The 21,092-nt window shown below is 43.2% G+C and overlaps 1 protein-coding gene across 3 annotated transcripts in view; it reads right to left on the reverse strand.

The window, feature by feature from the left end:
- Positions 1-5,593: 5,593 nt before the first annotated feature.
- Positions 5,594-21,092, reverse strand: part of Nfx1 (nuclear transcription factor, X-box binding 1) — a 70,069-nt gene continuing 54,570 nt past the window's right edge. Inside the window, exons 16-24 of one of the 3 annotated variants that reach the window (XM_047524842.1) lie at positions 18,276-18,506; positions 17,122-17,195; positions 16,333-16,434; positions 15,692-15,733; positions 12,669-12,767; positions 12,035-12,101; positions 10,149-10,294; positions 9,232-9,336; positions 5,594-7,870 (exon numbers count right to left, since the gene is read on the reverse strand). In XM_047524842.1, coding sequence (XP_047380798.1) covers positions 7,798-7,870; positions 9,232-9,336; positions 10,149-10,294; positions 12,035-12,101; positions 12,669-12,767; positions 15,692-15,733; positions 16,333-16,434; positions 17,122-17,195; positions 18,276-18,506 — 939 coding nt within the window. In that variant the 3' untranslated portion in view covers positions 5,594-7,797. Of the gene's footprint in view, positions 7,871-9,231; positions 9,337-10,148; positions 10,295-11,997; positions 12,102-12,668; positions 12,768-15,691; positions 15,734-16,332; positions 16,435-17,121; positions 17,196-18,275; positions 18,507-21,092 lie in introns of those variants that run through there. The other 2 variants (XR_007104978.1, XM_047524843.1) reach the window with 2 other exon arrangements.

Consider the following 21,092-nt stretch of genomic DNA (forward strand, 5'->3'; position numbering starts at 1 on the left):
GAAGGACCTGGAGGGGCTGAAGAATGAACCAGGTAAACACATAGGGAAAATGTATGATAAGCTGAAGGAATGGCTGGTGAAAAGCCGTGAAGTGGGGAGTTGGGAGGGGCTGCTGAGCTGGAATGGAAAAAGAGGGGAGTGGCAAGTGGAAGATGAGGTCAGAGAAGGAAGTGGGTGGGTGGACTGAGGACAGGCCCAGGGGAGGCCAGGACAAGGTTTGGGCAGAAGTGAGGGAAGTCTCTGGAGAAAGGCAGGTCCTAGTGCAGGAAGGAAGGAAGCAGCAGGGATGGGTGGGGTGGGCTTCAAAGAACCTTATGGATTCTTGCTCTTGGCTTTACTAATGCACACCCACCCCCATTCTTCCCGTTCCAGCACAGATTGTTATGTGATCTGAACAGTACCCTTCCCCTCTCTGGATCTTGGTTTCCCGTCTATTCAATGAAGCTTGGATCTGTTGGTGTCTGCGAGTCTCCCAGCTCTGACTTCACTTTGCAACCTCATGTTATGATCCCTCTTCATCCTGCCCCTTCTCCAGCTGAGATGGAAATAGTGATGGGGCAGAACAACTCCTACTCCCAGACCAGGCCCTTCCAGGGTTTTGCAGACAAAAGTTTGATCCTCAGCCTGGTGATCTCAGCTTGGTTAGCCAAGAGTCCCTTAATCCCTGTCTGGTTGCTCTCTCTTTTTCTCCTAGGGCTTCTGAGGGACAATGGCACTACTCTGGTCTAGCTGGACTTATTGTCTCCTCCCTCAGATGGGTTCCTGAAGCCTAGATGGCAGCAGTCATTTTAGGCTGAGCCCTAGGGCTGATAAAACTGTGGCCACTCCCAACAGCGCAGCCCAATTTTGGCTCCACACCCTCCTCTGCACTGATCTGAGTGGGAACAGTGAAGCAGAGTGATCTCTACCATTCTGCATGTAGCAGGGGCTCATACTGAAGACTGGAGCCAGCCTGCCTGGATCCAAACACCTACTCTGTCACTCACTAGTCATATCACCTCAGTTTAGATGGGGTAATAATCTTATCTTACAGAGCTGCACAGGGACAGGGGAGTATATGTTTGCTGTTCGCACTATGCATCCTCTCTTATCTGCATGTCATCAGGCCCATCTTACAAACGGGTTAGAGAGATGGGCTGTACAAGGGACTCTGGCCCTTGTCAATGTGTTGCTGAAGCCTGTGCATTAACTTGGTACCCGAGGATGTGACCTTGACTAGTTTGGTTTTAAATTGTGAAATACATTTTGTAAACAAGTTTACATATAACATATAGGGACATTGAAAATAACCATAAAACACTTAGGATACAAAAATGACCAAGTTCAGGGGCTGGGGTTGTGGCTCAGTAACAGAGTGCTTGCCCAGCATGTGTGAGACACTGGGTTCGATTCTCAGCAGCTCACTAAAAAAAGTCCATTGACAACTAAAAAATCATCCCCAAACCAAAAAACAAAACAAATCAAGTACAGTGGTACATGTATATAGTTCCAGCTACTTAGGAGGCTGAAGCAAGAGGATTTTGTTCGCTTGAGTCCAGGAGTTTGAGGTCAGCCTGGGCAATATCAGGGGACCCTGCCCAAAGCAAACAAAACAGTAACAAAAACAACAAAACCTCTTAAATTTAAAACAACCTAACACTCCAGTGTCTTACCCTGAACTTTGGGTAGATTATTTAACCTCTCTGGGCCTTAATTTCTTTACCTGTAAAGGAGGATAATGGATAATGAGGTTCGGTGAAAAGTGAAGAGCTTGATTTAATTCTGCACTAGCATTACCCTGTGATGTAGCAAGGCTGGGTGGAATTCACAAGAGTTCATGGTCTTAGGATTCTTATCTGTGTCCAGGGGCCAAGGTGGTGTCCATAGAGGTTACTTGGGTCCTGGGGAAGGATGGGGTAAGTGATGCTGGAGGCTCCAAGGCTGGGTCAGGGATTGAGAGAGAAGACACATAGCTTGGAGCCAGGTATGCCCAGGTGCACATGAGGTCATAAATCTTGGACAGAGTCTCTAGGGACCCAATAAGGAGAATTCCTCAGATGGGGGTTGCAATAGGTCACGGGAAGAGCCCTGCCAGGCCCTGTAAGAATGTGATCCTGCCTCCATTCTGTCATTCTCTCATACTTGTCCTGGCTTCTAGCTCCAGGTCAGGGGATATCAGAGAAAAGATGATGCACCAGGCCATTCTTGTTCACCAGGGACGTGAGGTGGGTGTGCTGCAGGAGCAAAGGCCCAGGGTAGAAGAGGAAGCTAGGCAGGCAGTGGCTGGAGGTGCCACTCTTCAGCTTTTCTGCCCTGTTCTCAGCTCCCTGTCCCCTTGATGATAGAATGCTCAGGGCCTAGTCCTTTTACCTCTTCTCTTTCACCCACCCTCCGGTTATGATCTCACCAGCCTTTAAATACCATTATATGCCACAGATCCCCAAATTAGCTCTCTAGCCCAGTCCTGTCTCCAGACTTCATACTCCCATGTACAACCGCCTACTGGACAGATTTTCATCCCCCAAACCTGCTCCTCCCACATTCCTTCCTACCTCAGTAAATGGCAAATTCAATCTTCCAATTGCTCAGGCCAAAAACTTTTGAAGTCATCCCGACTCCTCTCTCTCTCTCTCTCACATCCCACATCCCAGCTGTCAGTAAATCTCTTAGGTGTTATCTGCAAACGTATCCAGAATACAACTCACCACCCTACAACTGCCACTCCAGTTCAAGTCACTCTTGTCTCTCAGATTTCAGCAGTGGTCTTCTCCTTTTTTTTTTCCCAACCCTCCAGTGCTAGGGATCAAACCCAGGGCCTCATGCATAACAGGTAAATGCTCTACCACTGAACCACATCCCTAGCCCTATGGCAGTGGTCTTCTGTTTCCCCAGCCACTTCCCTTGCCCAGGCATCTAGTCTCAAATAGAAGTCAGATGATTATTTTAAAAAGTGAGTTAGATCTTTCCTCTGAACTAAATCTTTCAGTGACCTACAAGGCCTGACACCAACATGTTACCTTTCTGATTCCTGCTACTCTCACCTACAGCCTGCAGGTCTTGCTGTTCCTTCATGGTGCGTTTCCACTGTAGAACCTTTGCAATGATTGTTCCCTCTGCCTGAAAGTCTTCCTTCAGATATCTGCATACCTTATGTTTTCCCTGTGCCTATGCTCTGTATATCAACAAGTAGACAGAAAGCTGTATTATAAAAAAGGAATGGAGGGGTTGGGTTTGTGGCTCAGTGGTAGAGCACTTGCCTAGCATGTGTGAGGCCTTGGGTTCAATTCTCAGCACCACATATAAATAAAATAAAGGCCCACTGACAACCAAAACATATTTTGAAAAAGGAGTGGAAATGTGACAAATTTTAAAAATACCAGTTATAAATATTACTAAAAAGTTAAATAGACAGTTTTCCTGAGGCATTGTGAACACTCCCTGGGCCCAACTGGTTTGGGGAGCCATACTGCACCCTAGTGGTCATTGTGGGAAAAATCCTGTCTTCTGAAAAATTACTGGTTGTTCTGCTTGGGGACATAGTATAAGCTTTGCTCCCTTTTGACCTGACCTGGACCACCCTGTCCCAGGAACTCCAAATGAACTATCAAAGTTACCCTTGTTTGGCCTGTGGAGAAGACAGGTGAGTTTAATAGGAATTTCAGACTCTCAGTTGTCCATTGGGTGATCTGGGTAAGAGATCTAACCTTTATTCTCCCCACTAGTAAAGGGGTTATAAATACATACCTTCTAGGACTTTGAGGAGCAAAAGAGATGAGCACTGTGCTCGGTGCCTTCTATGTTCTCCAATAGCTGTTATCTACTGTTAGAAGAGATTCCTGGGTAAGTGTGGGTAGATGAGGACTTGACTCAGTCACTCATGTTGGATGAAGTGGGTGAGGGGAGTGCATAGGGAGGTGACTGAAAGCTTACTGCTGTTCCTCCCCTTACCCCCAGTAGTTACCGAGACTGTCCTGGTATAGGCTTGAGGCTTGACTGTGCTGATGCCACGTGGTATGGGGAGACTCTCTTTATTTTTATGATTCACACTATTATCCTTAAGATAATTCAGGGCAGCCATGGGCAGGAACCATTACCCCAGATGCAGAAGCCAATGCTTACTGTTAAGGAAGTGCCCAAGGAGAGAGTTGAGGCAGTAAGACAGAAATTCTATATATTTAGCTATTTCCGCATTCAGGTTTTCCAGGAGGCTGTGCATCAGGAAAAATAACCTTATAGAGCCTGGGTTGAGGGCAAACTTGGGTCATGGGCAGGACTTCCAAGTGAGCTCTATTTGCAGAAGTCAGAGGGGCAAATGACCCAATTTTCTGAGGAATAACTCCCTCCTAGTACAGGGTGCTTCTAGGCTAGGAAACACAAGGTCTGATACGGTACATACATGTTTGACACCAGGGAGCATTTCTTTTCTGGGATTAGCCTTTGAAGGTAGAGGGGCTGGAGTGGCTTTGAGAATCTCCTGGGGATCCCTGCACTCTAAAGGCCATGGGAGACTGTATGGGGCATCCATACTAACGCTGCACGGGATTTGGGAGGAAGAACTTTCCTTTGGGTGTGGGTGAGTAGACTAGTGAGGAGGCACCCTGGCAAGGTTCTGTTAGAAAACAAGGTCTCCAGGTTTTCAGGCATGAAGCAAGGCCAGCCAGCATCACAGGACACCCCTCCCCCTAAGCCCAAATCTATAGGACCCAATAACTTGGACTTTGCACTTCCCTGAAGTCTGACATTCCTTATTCCCCTGCCTGGTCTGTTCTCAGGTGTGGCTAGGACAGGATCCAGAGCTGTCTTAGGCAGACCCTGCAATCAGGAGGGCCTGCTTCATCTCCAGTCCTCCACCCACTGTCCCACCCATTGCATCAGGATGGCACCACAGCTGAGAGGAGTCAGTCCTGCCAGACAAACCAGAGGGAATTCCAGAGATAAGAATTTGGTTTCTGGAAAGCTCTGACCCATAAAAGAACTCCTGTTAAAAAAGTATAGAACTGGAAGGGGGAGAAGAGCGCATCTGATTCTTAAGAAGCAACAGTGTGAGGTCCTGGTGCCAAGACTCCCTTAAAATATGAGATTCAAGTATAAAATTGTATCCAAGACTGTTTACTTAGTGAAGAATCAGCCAGACCCAGTAAAAACAGTTTTCCTTTGTTGAGGTGGCCTGGGTTCCCTTGGAGCTCAGAAGGGGGCTGGTTCCTCTGCTGACCCCTGGCATCCTACCCTACCTCCCTGATCTAAATCTCTTTCTCTTCGCAGGGTCAAATTCTATCACCCTCATCCTCTTTCATTTGGATCACCTCTGCAGCCTCTTGGTTCTGCTTTACATCTCAAAAATGCCCTCTGATTGCTTCCACACATTTCTGCTTAAGGGGCTACTCTAGAACAAGGTAGCAACATAAGGTCCATGGTCGAATCTAGATTGCTAGCCAGGTATGGTGGCACACACCTGTAATCCTAGCAGCTTGGGAGACTGAGGCAGGAGGATCTCAAGTTCAAAACTAGCCTCTACAACTTAATGAGACCCTGGGGATGTGGCTCAGTGGTTAAGCACCCCTGGGTTCAATCCCTGGTACCAAAAAAAAAAAAAAAAAAAAAAAAAAATTAGCCTTCTGCTTGTTTTTGCACAACCCATGAGTTAAGAATGGTTTTCACAATTTTAAAATCTTCTTTGTGGTGATAGGGACTGAACCCAGGACCTTATGCATGCTAGGCAAGTGTTTTTCTATTGAGCTACATCCTAACCCCAAATACTCTTACTTTTCCCCTGCCCACCCGCCAGGGCATGGATGGAAGTCAAGGTCTCATGCTATATCCCCTGCCCTACAACTTTTAAATGGCTGGAAAAAAGTCAAAAGAATATTTTGTAACATGTAAAAGGTACATGTGATTCTTATTTCAGGGTCCATAAGTAAGGTGAGATTACGTACTATCTATGGCTGTGTTCACACAATGGCAGAGTTGTTTAGTTGTAACAAAAACTGGAAGTCTCACAAAGTCTTACTCTGGTTGCTTAAAGAAAACATTTGCTGACTCTTGCTCTAGATTAGGAATTTGGCCCTGCTGTTCTACCTAGGTTCATCAGTGGTTCTCTTTAGCTGACCTACATCTACCTCTCTCCAGTCTCACCCCAATTTGGACAACTCTTCCTCAAGCCCCGGCACATCTGCCTCTCGTAGTCCTAGTACACAACTGGCATCTGGCAGGCATGCATGCAGCCATTCACAAGGAGCAGCCTGATAGGCATTTCATCCCTTATTTGGCTAGTGCTATGGAGAGCTGCTTACCTATTTTTCCAGATACCAAATATCACTTGCATGAACTCTGAGTACCTCCGATGGATCAGGCACATCCACATCTGCTATTCATTTAATCCTCATAACAACCCTGATGAGGTAGGTAAAACTTTCACTCCATTAAGTGGCAAGTTATGTGGCACAGCTAGAATCTGAAGTTAGACTCCTGCCTCCTGCTGATTCTGAGATGCCTTCACAGAGTTCAACTACTTAATCCACTGCTTGAAAAGCCTAACAGATGCTCATGGGCTTTCTGTTGTGTGTAGGGCCACAGACTATATGCTAAATGGGCTCAGAGAGAGGAAGTTTTGTTGTTTTCTGTCATTTTTTCCCAGTTGTCTGTTCCCATTGCTGTACCTGTCTTTCAAAGCAGTTTGGGCAAAGACTGAAGGATGGCCCTGCTCTTCTTACAAAAATGCCTGGAATTGGAATTCCACATCTCAAGTTTCATTCTGCTGCTCTGGGGCACAAGGCTTGTTCTGAAGCAGAAGGAAGTTCCTGGAAATCTGGTCTCCAGGCTGGAGGGTTACCAATACAAAGGGGGTCAAATTAACTGTTGATACACCTGCTTTAAAGGAGCCTGAAGAATGCCTCTAGTGGGCTTCTGGACATAAGCTCTGGACTATCCACATACTTGACTATTCAGAGGTCCAGAGCTCAGAGACAGAGAAAGTCAACATGGTTGTTGAAAGCCTAGGAAAAAGCAATGCCGGACAGTTGTCTATGTGAGACTCTTTATCAACCAGAGAGGAGTTAGGATTACACTGGTCAGTTCATAGAGGTCACAGTATAAAACTGGCAGAAGGAAAAGCTTGTTCTATGCCCTCTATTATGGGAGAGATGGCTAAACTGTCATTGGACGGGCTCAGTGATGTGGTGTAAGAAGTGTAGGAACTTGAGAAAATGGAATTCTGTAAAGTAACCTCTCTCCTAGGTCTAGAACTGACAGCACTAGGAAACACCAAAAAGAAGTTCACCTAGACAGGCCCATGACAGCTTTTGGCAAAATAAGGTAAGACTTAGGTAAGATGGTTAGGTTTAAGATGACACGTGTGATTTCAGATTTGGTGTATCAATTTAGTGTTTGGTATTTCAGGCTGAGAATTTTCAGAGATCCATCTGAGGTTGCAAGCATTTTTCAGGAGTAGGAACAACTGGGACAACTGAAACTACAACTAAGTGCCATGAAGCCAGTTTTGGGCAAAAATTCTGATTTGTTCAAATAAAACCCAATATTTCCCCAACCCTCAGAACAATCACAGTGATGATGTGAGGAGGCTCTTTAAACATATCACTGAAAACCTAGTGACCATACAATCAGAGATCTGGCCATAGTGAAACACTTTATACATGTAGGAATAGACAAGGGGATTTCTGAAACACTCATGCTTGGATGTATCAGTACAAGACAGCGCATGAGGCTGTGATCTGCCAGGCAGTGAGGACGAGCATGATTTATCTGCTGGCAAATAAGTCTCCACTACATCTAATTATTCTTTTATCTAAGTGCATCTTGATCTCAGTCCTGGACATCAAAGTAGTCAATTACTGGCTCCTTGGCTATCTTCTGTAAATTACTGCTCCCAGAATTCCTGAAAAGCAAACAAAGAACCATCAATCTTTTCTTCTCTGGGGGAAACAGACATAGGCCTTCAGAAAGTTAAGGATCAGCAGATTAGCCACTTGTGAAACTTTGATAAGACAGGCAAACACTGGCAAGAGCTGGTGGCTACTAATATATATATATACACACACATATATATATATATTTTTTTTTTTTTTTTGAGGGGGTATTGGGGATTGAACCACATTCCCAGCCCTTTTATTTTTTACTTTGAGACAGGGTCTCACTAAATTGCTTAGGGCCTAAGGTGTTAAGGCCTTGAACTTGCTATCCTCCTTTCTCTTAGTCTACCAAATTAGCTGAGAATACAGGCATGTGCTACCATGTCTGGCCTTCCATAGTAGTTTTATACAAAAATCAAACAAGTAAAAAAAAAAAAAAGATAGCATTACATAAATAGGCTGATAATGCTACATGATTATGTCTGATTCATACATGGCTATGGCACTGTCTTGGAATACCCCACATTTCTAAAACCACTGCCCATGAGGATATGCACACTATGCTCACTGGAGTCCAGGCTGCTTAGTTTCCAGGGGTAGAGAAGAGCTGGCTCCGTGAAGCTACATGGCTCTTGGCTGAGGCTGAGACACGGGAACACCAATTGCTCCGACCCTCATGGTGACCCTATAAATGCTCTTATTATCCTTTAAGAGGTTTTGTCCAGGAAGCGCAGAAGAGGTACTGTTATGACTTCTGTGTGGAAGGCCAGAAAGGAGTAGAGACTCCCTGGGTTTCAGAGTAACTTTTAGCCATGCTATTTTGATCACAGTAGGGCAGCTGGGTTCCCTTCTTGACAAAGAAGAGGAAGAGAGGGAGGGATGGTGCTTTATCACTGCTCCTGAGAAAACATCTGGCAGACTTGCTACTTGCCAACTTGTTTTTTTCCTTAAATCATGAATGTGTTTTTGTGGTGAAAATCATTCAAACCCTATAGAAGTAGACAGCAAAATGTGTAATCCCCCTCTTATCCTCTTCAGTGCCAACTCTTCCCCTCAATCCCACTTTCATCTCCAGAGTGACTATTGTTAATTACGTGATGTTCCAGTCCTAAATCATTAGGTGTCACAGACTGAAATCCATTTTCTACCTATATTGTGGAAACTATGTCCAGTGACTGTTCTCCCTGGAATGAAACTGGCATTACAAACATCAAATTTGTCTTCTCTAGCTTAAACAAAAGTATCTGATAGCTAATCAAACCCTGTATATTTGAACATGGCACCCTAAGGCCAAGCCCAAAGAGGCCACTAATAGCTGGTGCAGCCCAGGCCAGTTCAGTCCCTGCTGGCTTCTCCACTAGCCAGGTCCCTTTGGAAGAATCCTTACTTGTCTGTCTGCTGTCTGTGATGAGGAATTGGTGGTGGAGGTCGGGTCTGCATTTCCCTTTCAAGCACACCTGTCAGCGTGGTAGGTGGACAAATGGACTTCCCTCTGAGGAGTCAAAACACAGTAATGAAAAAAGAGGATCATTTGTAGAAATAAGCAGACAGCCAGAAACTCAGTTTGTGACTTTGGCACTATTATGCTGCTGAGTACTCTCTGCTATGACCTGTCTTCTCTTGGGCATGGTCACTTGCATTCAAGCCCATCCCTTCCATCTGTCCCTGCTGGACCTGCTGCCTCAAATGTTATACTTCACTGTTCTTCCTTGGGAAGTTCTGATTCCCTCAGGTTCTTTATTTTTGTGGTGCTGGAGATCAAACCCAGGGCCTTGCACACGCTAGACAAATGCTCTGCCAACTAAGCGATATAGCCAGACCCAACTTAGGTCCTCCCTCCCTGTACCCTTCTGGCACACACTACGACATCAATTTCCTCTGATGGTAAAATACTGTTTACGTGATATGCCCTGAATCAGAGTCCAGTACTTGTTCTATTTCTATCATGCTAGAAAGAGAGAGCCAGGGAGGACAGAGAGGAATAAGGGACAGAAGGGAAAAGGGACAGCTATGATGAACAGGCATCCCATTTAGGCTCCCAAGGTCTGTTCCCTCTACCTACAGAAATACTGCCTCTAGCATCTGCCATTGGTCAAGGAAGACAAAAGGCTGTGTCTGTGGAATGAAGCATGGAATTCACTCTCTGGCTCAGATCTTAAGATCATGAAAGGCTGGTCCAGCAAAGTAGCTTTTCCTTCTATTCTTCCAAAAGGAAGAGATGAAAGGAAAGCAAATACCAATATCTCTGCCTCTGGGTCTATTTTGCCTTGCTGAGATCCTCCCTTGAAAGCCAGATCAACCTACCTGATGGCAGTGACTACAACGTTGCGCTTTGGTTCACTGTCATAGCTCACACTCTCCAGACCATACACTTGGGCCAAGTCATGGATGATTCGGCGGTGGTCTCTGTTCATGGGAGGGAAGCTGTGGCTTTTCTTACTATTCTTTCCCTGTATCGAGGAACAGATAACTGATTGATAACATCATCCTGAAAACAGAAAATGCTTACAACTGGGCTAGGGATATGCTCAGTGGTAGAGCATTTGTCTAGAAAATGTTTACAACTGTTCTTACTACCACAAGAGCAGCTTGGTCAAAAAGAATTTTAGAGGTTCACAATGCACAGCATTTCACTAACCACCACGCAAGCTCAGAGGGTTTCAGGAGGATGGGAGCAGCACTTCTTTACCTACTCTGTGGTAAGCAGATAGACAGGGTTAGGGACAGAGACTTTAGTGGACAGCAAAATGGTTCCTTTTGCAGGGACCTGCAATGGGAAGTGAGTGATATTCCCAAGAAATGACTAAATCAATATAAGACTTCAAAAACAAAATCTCTCTCAGAGGGTGAGTGAAAAAATCACTTGAGCCCATGAGTTCGAGACTAACCTGGGAATTATGGTAGGACCCCATTCCATGAACAAAAACAAAACATAACACCAACAAAAAACCTACAAGAAAATCTCACTCCTATTAAGTCAGCTGTACACTAAAAACCCTAAGTATATAGATATAGACACAAAAGCAGACAGTTTGCTCAGGTTTCCTAGTTAGGAGAGGGACAATGCATTTCACTTTCTCCTTCAAGTTCCTTCCTACTGGGAAGTGGTAACATAAGGGGAAAGGGGAGGGAAGGGAATGAAGAGAGATAAGGGAAATAGTGGGAAGGAAACCACCATCATTAGGAATGGGTCTATGGCAGCCATCTTGTCTTTACCCACAGTTCCCACTGATTGAAGAAGCACTGACTGCTTCTGACTTTTTCATTTAAAGCTACCTCCTCAATATCATTAGGTGCCTACAGAACAGGGGCCTTACTCTTTCTCTTTTTTTTTGGTGATAGACCTGCTGCTTTTATCACTGAGCTACAACTCCAGTCCTTTTCACTTTCTGAGACAGGGTCTACCTAATTTTACTAGGCTGGCCTTGAACTTGTGGTTCTCCCGCCCCAGCCTCCAAAGTAGCTAGGATTACAGGTATGAACTTACTGCGCCTAGCTGGGTCCTTTTTTTTTTTTTTTTTTTGGTACTAGGGATTGAGCCCAGGGGTGCTTCACCATTAAGCTATGTCCCCAGGTCTTTTTAATTTTTGATTTTGAGACGGGGACTTGCTAAGTTGCTTAGAGCCTTGCTTAGTTGCTGAGGCCCTTGAACTTGTGATCCTCCTTGCCTCAACCTCCTGAGTCTTAAGATTATAGTAGTGTGCAATCGTGTCTGGCTTTGGGTCTCTTTTTAAGAAGTCTACCCACTACTACTCTTGCTCCGGTCATACGACTTTTTATCTTTCCCTGAGGGTTTGTCCTGACTTTGGGGTAACAATTTCTTTGTTAGGAATGTGCTCTCCTATCACACACAGCCCTTTGAGATCTGAGGGCCTTGCATGAGTTCTAAATATCCTTAGTCATGTGACTATCATTATTGAACCCTCCTTGTTCAGAGTTTCTTCACCCCTCTGAGGCACTGAGCTATGATTTTTATTTACATTTAATTTGGCTACATATTTTCTGCAATGACTGAACCTGGACAGGTTTCCATAGATGTTATAATGCCTGGGTTTGGGGGAAAGATTAGAATCCACAAGGAAGCTACGACTTTTTCCTACAACTACTCTAGGCTGATGGTATTTCTAGGACTTGATTTTTTTATCAAGCTGGCCTTAAAGGAATGTCCAGTTGGATGTTTTGACTTCAACCTTATTCACGGCCTCCACAAGGGTTTCCATTTCCTTCTCAACATCACTGACAAACTTTAAGTCCTTCCTGAAATGAGAAACCACCACAGTTAATTTCATCTATCTCTGCTCTTTCAGGAATCCCTTCCACCCACCCTCTGTCTGTAAAGTGCATACAATGTACAATGCTGGCAGAAAAGCTGACGAAGTTAGGAACTGTCAGGTAACAGATAGTCATGATAAAGAAGACAGAAAAGAACAAATGTGAGAAGAGAAAAGAGGAGTCACAGCCATCAGAGAACCAGGAAACAGGAGAAAAATAAGCTATTACTGACCCAAGCAAGAATCATGTAATTGTGAGACTTGGGTGAACAGAAGTGGAATGTGGCTCAGAGATGCTATGATTTAGTCTACCCAGCTCTTAGAAGGCATCAGCTCCAATCACAGAGGTCACCCCCACCCCCAAGGTTCAGTTAAGCAAACAGTTTTGAAAAACGAAGGTAGGATTTTTATTAAACATCAAATAATCTTTTGTAATAGATGAATAAACTTTACCTGGTTTAGTCAGAGAAGGAGCACATATTAGTTTCTATATCTTAAAATACTAAATACTCTCATAAGCCATTATTAAGAAAATAGATAAAAAGTTACATACCTGGCATCATCTTTCAAACTATCACTGAATTTTGATCCTGAAGAACGTATATTGAAAGGATCAGAATCATCACTGATATCAAATGCCTCTGCTAACCTCCTGAAAATGATACAAGTTTGCAAACATAAGGAAAGAAGCAGAGGGAAACTATCTTATACAGTAGTTCTCCCTTACCTATAGGAGATATGCTCCAAGACCCCCAATGGATGCTTAAAACTGCAATAGTACAAAGCCCTATGCATGCTATGTGTTTTCTTATACGTACATATCTATGATAAAATTTAACTTATATATTAGGCACAGTAAAAGATTAATAAAAACAGCACAGATTTTAGTAGTCTTAGCATGTGACTTTTTTCGTAAGTTGAGAACTTTTACCTTTTTACTTATACACTTCATTTCTTCTCTTCAGTGTATCTAAATTGCTAGAGTCATTACTCTTGAATTAAGTAAAATAAGGGTTACTTGAATACAAGCACCGTGATAACTGCAATAGTTAATCTGATAACTGAGATGGCTACTAGTGACAATGGGTAGGCAGTATATTCAGTGTGGATGCACTGGACAAAAGGGTGGTTCTTATTCCTCACAGGATGAAGGGGGAATGGTGTAAAATTTCATCAAATTACAGTGTAAAATTTAAAATTTATAAATGTTTTACTTCTGGAATTTTCCATTTAATTTTTCAGTCTGCAGTTGACAGTGGGTAACTAAAACTGGAAAGCAAAACTGCAGATAAGGGGGTTCCTGCTGTAGTAATATACAGGTACTACAATGTCCTAAGTTCTTTATACATTAACCATTTGATTTTAGTAAAACCAATGACTAAAGAAAGAATAACAAGATATGGTATTGTCCTCATAGAATAAAATAAACAAAATAGACCTATGTGGGTCTGAGCAAGCTGAATATTGGAGATTTGAATTATTTGGGGAAGAGAAGGCTGGGTGTTTGAAATCACTGGATATGGTCAATGGGGAATGACTTTCTCTGAAGCTTAAAGTAGGTACATAAGCTAGGGAGGTACTTAGTGGCGGAATGCATATTTAATATGCACATGCCTTGGGTTTGATCCCTAGCATCACCAAAACAAAACAAAACAAAAAACCCCAAACCATAAAATGGACATAGAAATATTAAAATTAACATCCCATCACAGAAAAGCTGGAAAAATAAAAGAGGAAAGAATTCCACTGGAAACATAGCACTGCTTTGTTTTAAGACAGGGTTTCCTTATCTTGCCTAAGCTGGTCTCAAACTCATGTGCTTAAGTGATCCTCCTGCTTTGGCCTCTTGAATAGGTGGGATTATAGGCACATGCCATGGCACTGACTTAAATTTTCCTATTATTTTTTTAACAGTCTTAATTTTCAGAATTCTTGGAGGGAGACCTTTTGATGTTTTCATTAGGAGGTCATAAGTTCAAATTTAAACACTAATTAAAACCTGTCTGTGAGATGAACTTGGCCTGTTAGTTTCTTTATTTCTGCAATGGAAATATACATATGTTGTAACTTTAGGTGGAGTTTCCTTTTTTAAATGTGCATTTCTTTTCTTTGGTAGATACTTGTCTAGTATGTGCAAGGCCCTGGGTTCTATCCCCCGCATTGTGCTTAATAAAAAAAAAAAAAAAAAAAAAAAAAAAAAAAAAAGGCCAGTTCAAATCAGTAACTAATATTTACTGGGCACCTAGTACATGTCAGGCTTGTGACAAGAGCCTTATATATGTCACCCTTAGTTTTAATATATTAATCCTCACAACTCTGGGAAGTATATATTATTACTGTCACCAAATCCACAAATTTTTAATGAAAATTAAGGCTTAGGGAGAATATGTGACTTGTTGAGGGTTATATAGCTACATGATTTGTAAAGATAGGATTCAAATCTAGATAATCTGACTCTGGAGCTCTGGACAGCTCAGACTACTATATAATACTATCATTCAATTACACAAAGGCATATTTTCACACTTTGGACACTTTGTGTATTTAGAACATTTCAGAACACCCAGGACTCCTACTTCACATTTTACAACTAAGGACACTAACTGATAGAGCACTCCTTAGAAAACTTCCATCAAAGTCAAACCAAGGGAAATTGGAGCAGCATTACTGCTGAAAGGAGTATAGTTTGGCACAATCATTTTGAACACTTGGCAGAATCTATTAAAGCTGAACATAGCCATACCCAATTAATCGACAATTCTACTCTCAAGTTTATATCTAATGGAAACAAATAAGTACATACAGCAAAGCAAGAATAAAAATATTCCTGGGGGCTGGAGATGTAGCTCTGAGACAGAAAGCTTGCATAGCAAGTGTAAGTTGCTATGCAAGTTCAATCCCTAGCACCACATACAAAAAAACAAGTTTTTAACAGCATTACTTAACAGCATATGGAAGAATGTTTTCTGAAATATTAATACAATACACATCATGCAAAATTGAAAATGATCTAAGTGCTGCTACCTGCAACAAGAATGAGTGTGACAATTGTAATGAAAGAAACCAGATAAAATAAACACAAACCATATGATTTTATCATTTATATAAAGTTCAAAAACAGACAAAACTCAAGTGTTAAAGTCAGGATAGACATAATTTTGAGGGATACAAGAGAGGGCTCTGATAATTTTCTATTTCTTGATGAGTATTGTTTACACCGTTGTAGTTCACTGATCTGTACACTTATGTTATATTTCAATGAAAAAAATTCATTAAATGTTTAAGATTGTTACCTCTGTTGAAATCAGGAAGTTGGACAGTCACTAAATAACTATGTTGTGGCATGTGATGTTTATATCATGCCCAAATCCACACAACTCATGCTTCTGGAATATGCTGAAATTACCTGAGTGGTTTTATACTTAGACAATTCAATTTTTGATGATCATATTTCTCTTTTTGTCTGATAGTGGTGATAGACTGAGAGCAGGTGCTGAGTGACAGAAGGGATGCTCCCTCCTATTAATTACACAGGGCTCAATGACAAGTAGATAACAAGTTGCTGAAACCACTTACTTTTTCCTTTCCAAGGCTGAACACTCCTCATCACACTCCAGCCTTAATAAGCAAAAGAAAAAAAATCAGGACACAGGTTCTACAGTTCCTATTCAACAAGAAAGTCTAACTCAGACTACTTGAGAACACAGCAGATTCTTGCCACATGACTTTCCTTCAGGCCAGAAAGCAGCTTGTGATGTTACCTACTTTTCAGGTTACATTAGCAACCTCTCCCCCTTGTGAATCTGTTTCCCCTAGTCTCTAGGTTTGGGGAGTCTAGGAGTCCCCAGTGTGTGTGTGTTCTCTGGGTGCTCTGCCCTCAAAATACTCCCCAGGGACCCTTCTGACAGCTCCACCTCCCTTTCTAGATAGAGTCACCACTTTGGTTCTGTTTTCCTGTGGGCTGGGCTGGGCACATCTAGGACTCTGCTTCCTCTATCAATTGTCTGTAATGAAACTGGAAAATATCCTCTGGTCTTATCTGTATCTTGAGTGGGACTCCTTGGGGTTGGAATGGGTATGGTCTCAACATCAAAGTGTGTTGAATGCCTTCTGTGTGTGAGCTCCATGTGGGGGATTGAGATAAATGAATGTGCCCCACCCTTGAGAAACTAAGTCTAATTAGAGGAAGAAGGCACCTTACATATTGTTAAAATTACCTGGCTTGTTGAATTTCCTTCTTGGTAATTAACTTGCTGATCTCCACTGAATCTCCAAGCTGCATGTCTGTTATTTTAGAGGCCATAGAAATAGCAGCTATTCTGAAATACGAAAAAGAGAATAGGCACTGAAACTCCCCATGTTAGGAATACAGAATACCACTTTTCAAAGGCAATCCACCACAAGACAGTGTGTGTGGCCTCGGAATCCCATCTTACTAACTACCTACAGGTTTATGGCATGTGTCCTCACTAAGTTTTAAGCAGCTACACAGGAAGTGATGAGATAATCCAACTCCTTAGTACCCACTTGACCCTCCAGTTCAAAGCTCAGTACTGAGCAGGCTTTTAAACTTGGAAAATTTGATGTCTGTCAACTTGTAAAGTCCTATAGCAAAGGCATACCTGACCTCTAATCAGAGACATCCATACCAGTTATTCCCTAACAGCTCCACCACTGTTCTCAGAGTCCTGTATGACAACATGAGTTCCAAGATTTTAAGAGGCTAAAAAGATCCCTCCCAGAACCATTTGAAAACCTTGATGGGGAAGGGGCATAGGACTTAGCCTTGAGTGTGTCACCTACAAGTAGTGGGATATCAAAGCAATTTATCTAACTTCAGGATATCTTTTCTTATCTCAAAGTTTAATAAGACCAAAAGAGGAAAAGTGAGAGAGAGGAGAAGAGAAAGACTCTCTTACTTTTAGAAAACTTGAAAGGATCTTTCAATAAACACATGAGTTTCTTCACCTAGATCTACCAATTGTTAACATTTCTGTAGCACTAACCTTTGATAGGTACTGGATGCTTCAGAGCAAATCACCATCTCTTTTCTTCGTCCACATTCACACTGTAGCTCTACCTGAAAGAAGATCAACATGGAATGACTCTTAGCACATGTGAACCACGTGCTAAGCAGGCTTTACCTCTCCCGTGCTAAGCAGGCTTTACCTCTAAAACTTCTCTTAAACCAAACCATGGCAGAGTCAGTGAGCAGACATACTCCAAGATGGAAGAAGCTAATCATGTGCATTTTTTTGGGGGGAGGGGGGGTTCTGGGATTGAACCATTACACATGCTAGGTAAGTAAGCACTCTATCACTGAGCTACATCGCTATCCCCTTTAAATATTTATTTTGGAGAGAAGGTTTTGCTTAGTTGTGGAGGCTGGCCCTGATCTTGTGATCCTCTTGCCTCAGCCTCCTAAGCAGCTGGGACTACAGGCATGTGTCACTGCGCCTAGCTAACACATGAAATTGAAAATGTGGTAACTGACATTCCAGGAAGGATGGTGCCCTGTCCATAATGCCCCTTTCTGGAAACTACTTCTGTTCTTAATCTGGCATGAAGACCTAGAATGAAGTTTAAATCACAGAACCAGAGGTGAACACTAGATGAAACCAGCTGAGGTCTAGCCAATTCCACAAGATCCCTCTGCTTTCACCCCTTCAAGATGGCCTTCCTTGTTGATCCCTGAGACCTGGCCAAGTTTCCTACATGCTCCCACAGCACCCTCTATAAGGATATAACTACTACTCTAGGATACCATATCTGCTCTATCTGATTAATTACTTAGTATCTGTCCCATCAAATTATAAGGGACCATGTTTACTAGCCCCAGTACCTCACCCAATTTTTTTTGCAAAACATTTATATATTTGTCAAATAAATGGACTTGACAGAATCTCCTGAGAATGTGAATGAAGGGAGACAGAGACTGGTCAGGTGGCAGTGGGATACCTGCTGAACTAAAAGGCCATACCAAGTTGGCAAACAGAAATCTTTATGAATTATACCATCTTTTCTTGCTATCTTAACTAGGAGTTCCTTGCAACCGATGTCCCCTGATTGATTAAGATGCATGACCAGGGTCTGCTTAGTCAGTTCTGGATTCACTAGCAGCTCCAGAGTCAATGCTCCATCTGGAGTCAGGAATACCCACCTTGGCTTTGCAAGCAGTCACTGGGCAGGGTGAGCTAGGGTGGCATGATGCCATACATGGGTGGCCACAGTCAGCTCTGGGGATGGTGCAGGGCTGTTTGCAGGCCTCCTCCACAAGACATTCTCCTTTGTGACAGAGTCTCTGACACTTGTGCATCCCACATGGTAGCGTAGCACTGCAGGGTAATCCGCAAGAGATATCAACCAGATGACAGGGGATGTTGCTTCGTAACTAGGAGAAACAGAAGTAGCCAGAGTCTCATCTCTGTGTGGGATGTGGGGTGAGATTTAATTTACCTTTAGAACATTTCTGAACTTTGCTCTTTTTATTTGAAAACAATTAATTTGATTTTCAAAGTAAAAAAGGAGTAGTTCGACAAGAAAACAAATCTGAACTTTAATAATTATGTTTGTTATGATCCAAAAAACTTGTGGCTGCAGCTAAGTGTGATCCAGGACAAATTTTCCAAGGTAGGCAACAAGGAAATGAAACCAGATAACTAGGAAGTACTTTAAAACTGTTATGACCAATAAAGAGAGGGAAAAAAAAAAAAAAAAAAAAAAAGGTGGGTGGGGGGCATTGTAAATAGAAGTGTTGTAGTGAAAGGGAATAGAGGGGGAAAGGAGGAGAGATGAGAAAAGGGAGGAACTGTGGAATGAAACTGACCAAATTATATCGTGTACATATATGACTATATCATTGAATTTGAACTTTATGTATATATAGAAAGCACCAATTAAAAAATAATAAATAAATAGAAGGAAGACAAGTACAATAGAAGGGTGACAGGGAAAAGAGGAGGGTGGGGAAACACAAAGTACTGGGGATTGAAATGGAGCAAATTATATTCCATGAATGTATGATTATATCAAAATGAACTCCACTATTATAATGCACTAAATAAAACCATTAAGAATAAAGAAAAAAAATTGGGAAAACTTAAAAAACAAAACTCTATGACTAAACTGGGAGGACAGAAGACTTTCTTTTGACTTTCCACACTATGAAGGCACTGAGCTGACAGACTAACCATCATATATGCTGGGGCTGGGAAGACTCTTGGCCTATGGGTTCTAAGACAGACGGCAGGGTGTTTTTTTTTTTTTTTTTTTTTCATGAGGCAACGACTGCTTTATTGCTCGCCCACTCTCTGTCGCTATCCACTTAAGACTTCCAGAAGCAAATGCAGGGCTCCCATTTCCTGGCATGGCTTTTCTCCAACTCTGGAGTGTCCGGCTTATCGACGACCTGAGAGCCTTGACGCTCCTGCCTCCTCTGGTCATGGATACTAGGCTACAGCCCACGGGAGACGGTGGTTTTGGGATCACACTAACAATCGAAATAAGAAAAAGTATTCCGGATGGTTGGGGTCTTGTGATTTCAAAAATGCTTAAAACTGGGAGACTAGGCGGGACTCGCTGGCAGGGTTGTTTTATGTGATTAATATTCAATTTTCCTCACGTCTCCCAAATAATGGTCTCATAACTTCAGGCAGCCCTGTCATTTAAAAAATTGAGGCAATAGTAACCCCCTACTCATTTTTTCTCAAGAAACTGCATGGACTGCCGCTGCCCCGTCTGCCTCCTCCCTGAGGTATTGTTGCAAATCCTCCTTCCTTCTCCCCACCCTCCGCCCGCGGGCGCTTCAGGAACCCCCAGCCCGCCCCAGGCACGATCACCTCTGGGGTGGCAGGAGCGCATCACCTCTGGGGTGGCAGGAGCGCGGGGTGCAGAGCGCCCTGCCTCGGCCACCAGGCTCGCGGTGAGGAAGTGCAGACCGCGGCCCAATCACCGGGTGCACGCCGTGGGGGAGGGGGACCCAGAGTTTTGGGGGTTGGAGTCTTCGCGCGCCCCCTGCCCCGGCTTTCTGGGCACCCAGGGGGCGGGGCCACGCCTAGCCGCTTCTAGTTTTCGCGAAATCTCAGTTGTCACAGTGGAAAGGGCCTAGAGATCCAGTCATTCAAGTCTGCCCATTTTGGAGTTAGGGCAACCGAGGCCAAGAAAGGAGGGTCTTTCCTGAAGTCATTCATTAGAGGCCGAGCCATAAATAAAGGTGGCTCAGGACTCCTATTTCCCTTTCTGTAAGCATTTCTAGAATCCCCACTGTGTGTCAGGCACTGTGCTGGTGTGTTGGGCCCAGCTCTTACCCTCAGGGAGTGCTCAGCTGACCCAATAGGAAATACTAAGTGCTGGGGGGAAATGCAAGGATAGAATTTTTAAGGAAATGGACTTTGTAGTGGGATGTGCTTGACTGCTGCTTTTGAAGGATGAGGAGTTTTCAGAAGCCAGCCAGCCGGGGAGGAAGAGCATCTCAGCGAGGCAAGCGCAGATCACAGAAGACTGAATGAAGGGTGGGGAGTAGAGATGAACTGTAAAAGGGGGCGTGAAATTGGGGATAGGGAGGGGTATGACCTGAGGAGAGCTCATCCGTGGAATGGTACTTGGGTTCTTGGCCAGAGTCAAGTCTTTGGACCCAGGATCCCCCCAAAATTCTAGTTTCCTTTCCTTAGGAGGGTTCTGCTACTTCCCTTCCAATAGAAAAGGATTAGCAAGAACTCAGGGTTATTTCTGAGCTACTTTCCTTAACCAGACTCATTTAACATTGTTTCCATCCCCTTACTCTTTTGATCCACCTACTCCCTTTTCTAGATGTCTTGCCGGTTCAATAAAATTAATTGTCACAAAAACAAACAAACAAACAAACAAACAAAAAAAAAACTGCATGGTTCCACTACAGGAAAAAGATACTGAAATTTTAGTTCTGTGGAACCAAAGGTTACTCTTACGTATTCACTCAAATTCCTTCAAGAACCCTCAT

Source organism: Sciurus carolinensis, chromosome 14 (genome assembly GCF_902686445.1).
Source record: "Sciurus carolinensis chromosome 14, mSciCar1.2, whole genome shotgun sequence".
Taxonomy (NCBI): domain Eukaryota; kingdom Metazoa; phylum Chordata; class Mammalia; order Rodentia; family Sciuridae; genus Sciurus; species Sciurus carolinensis.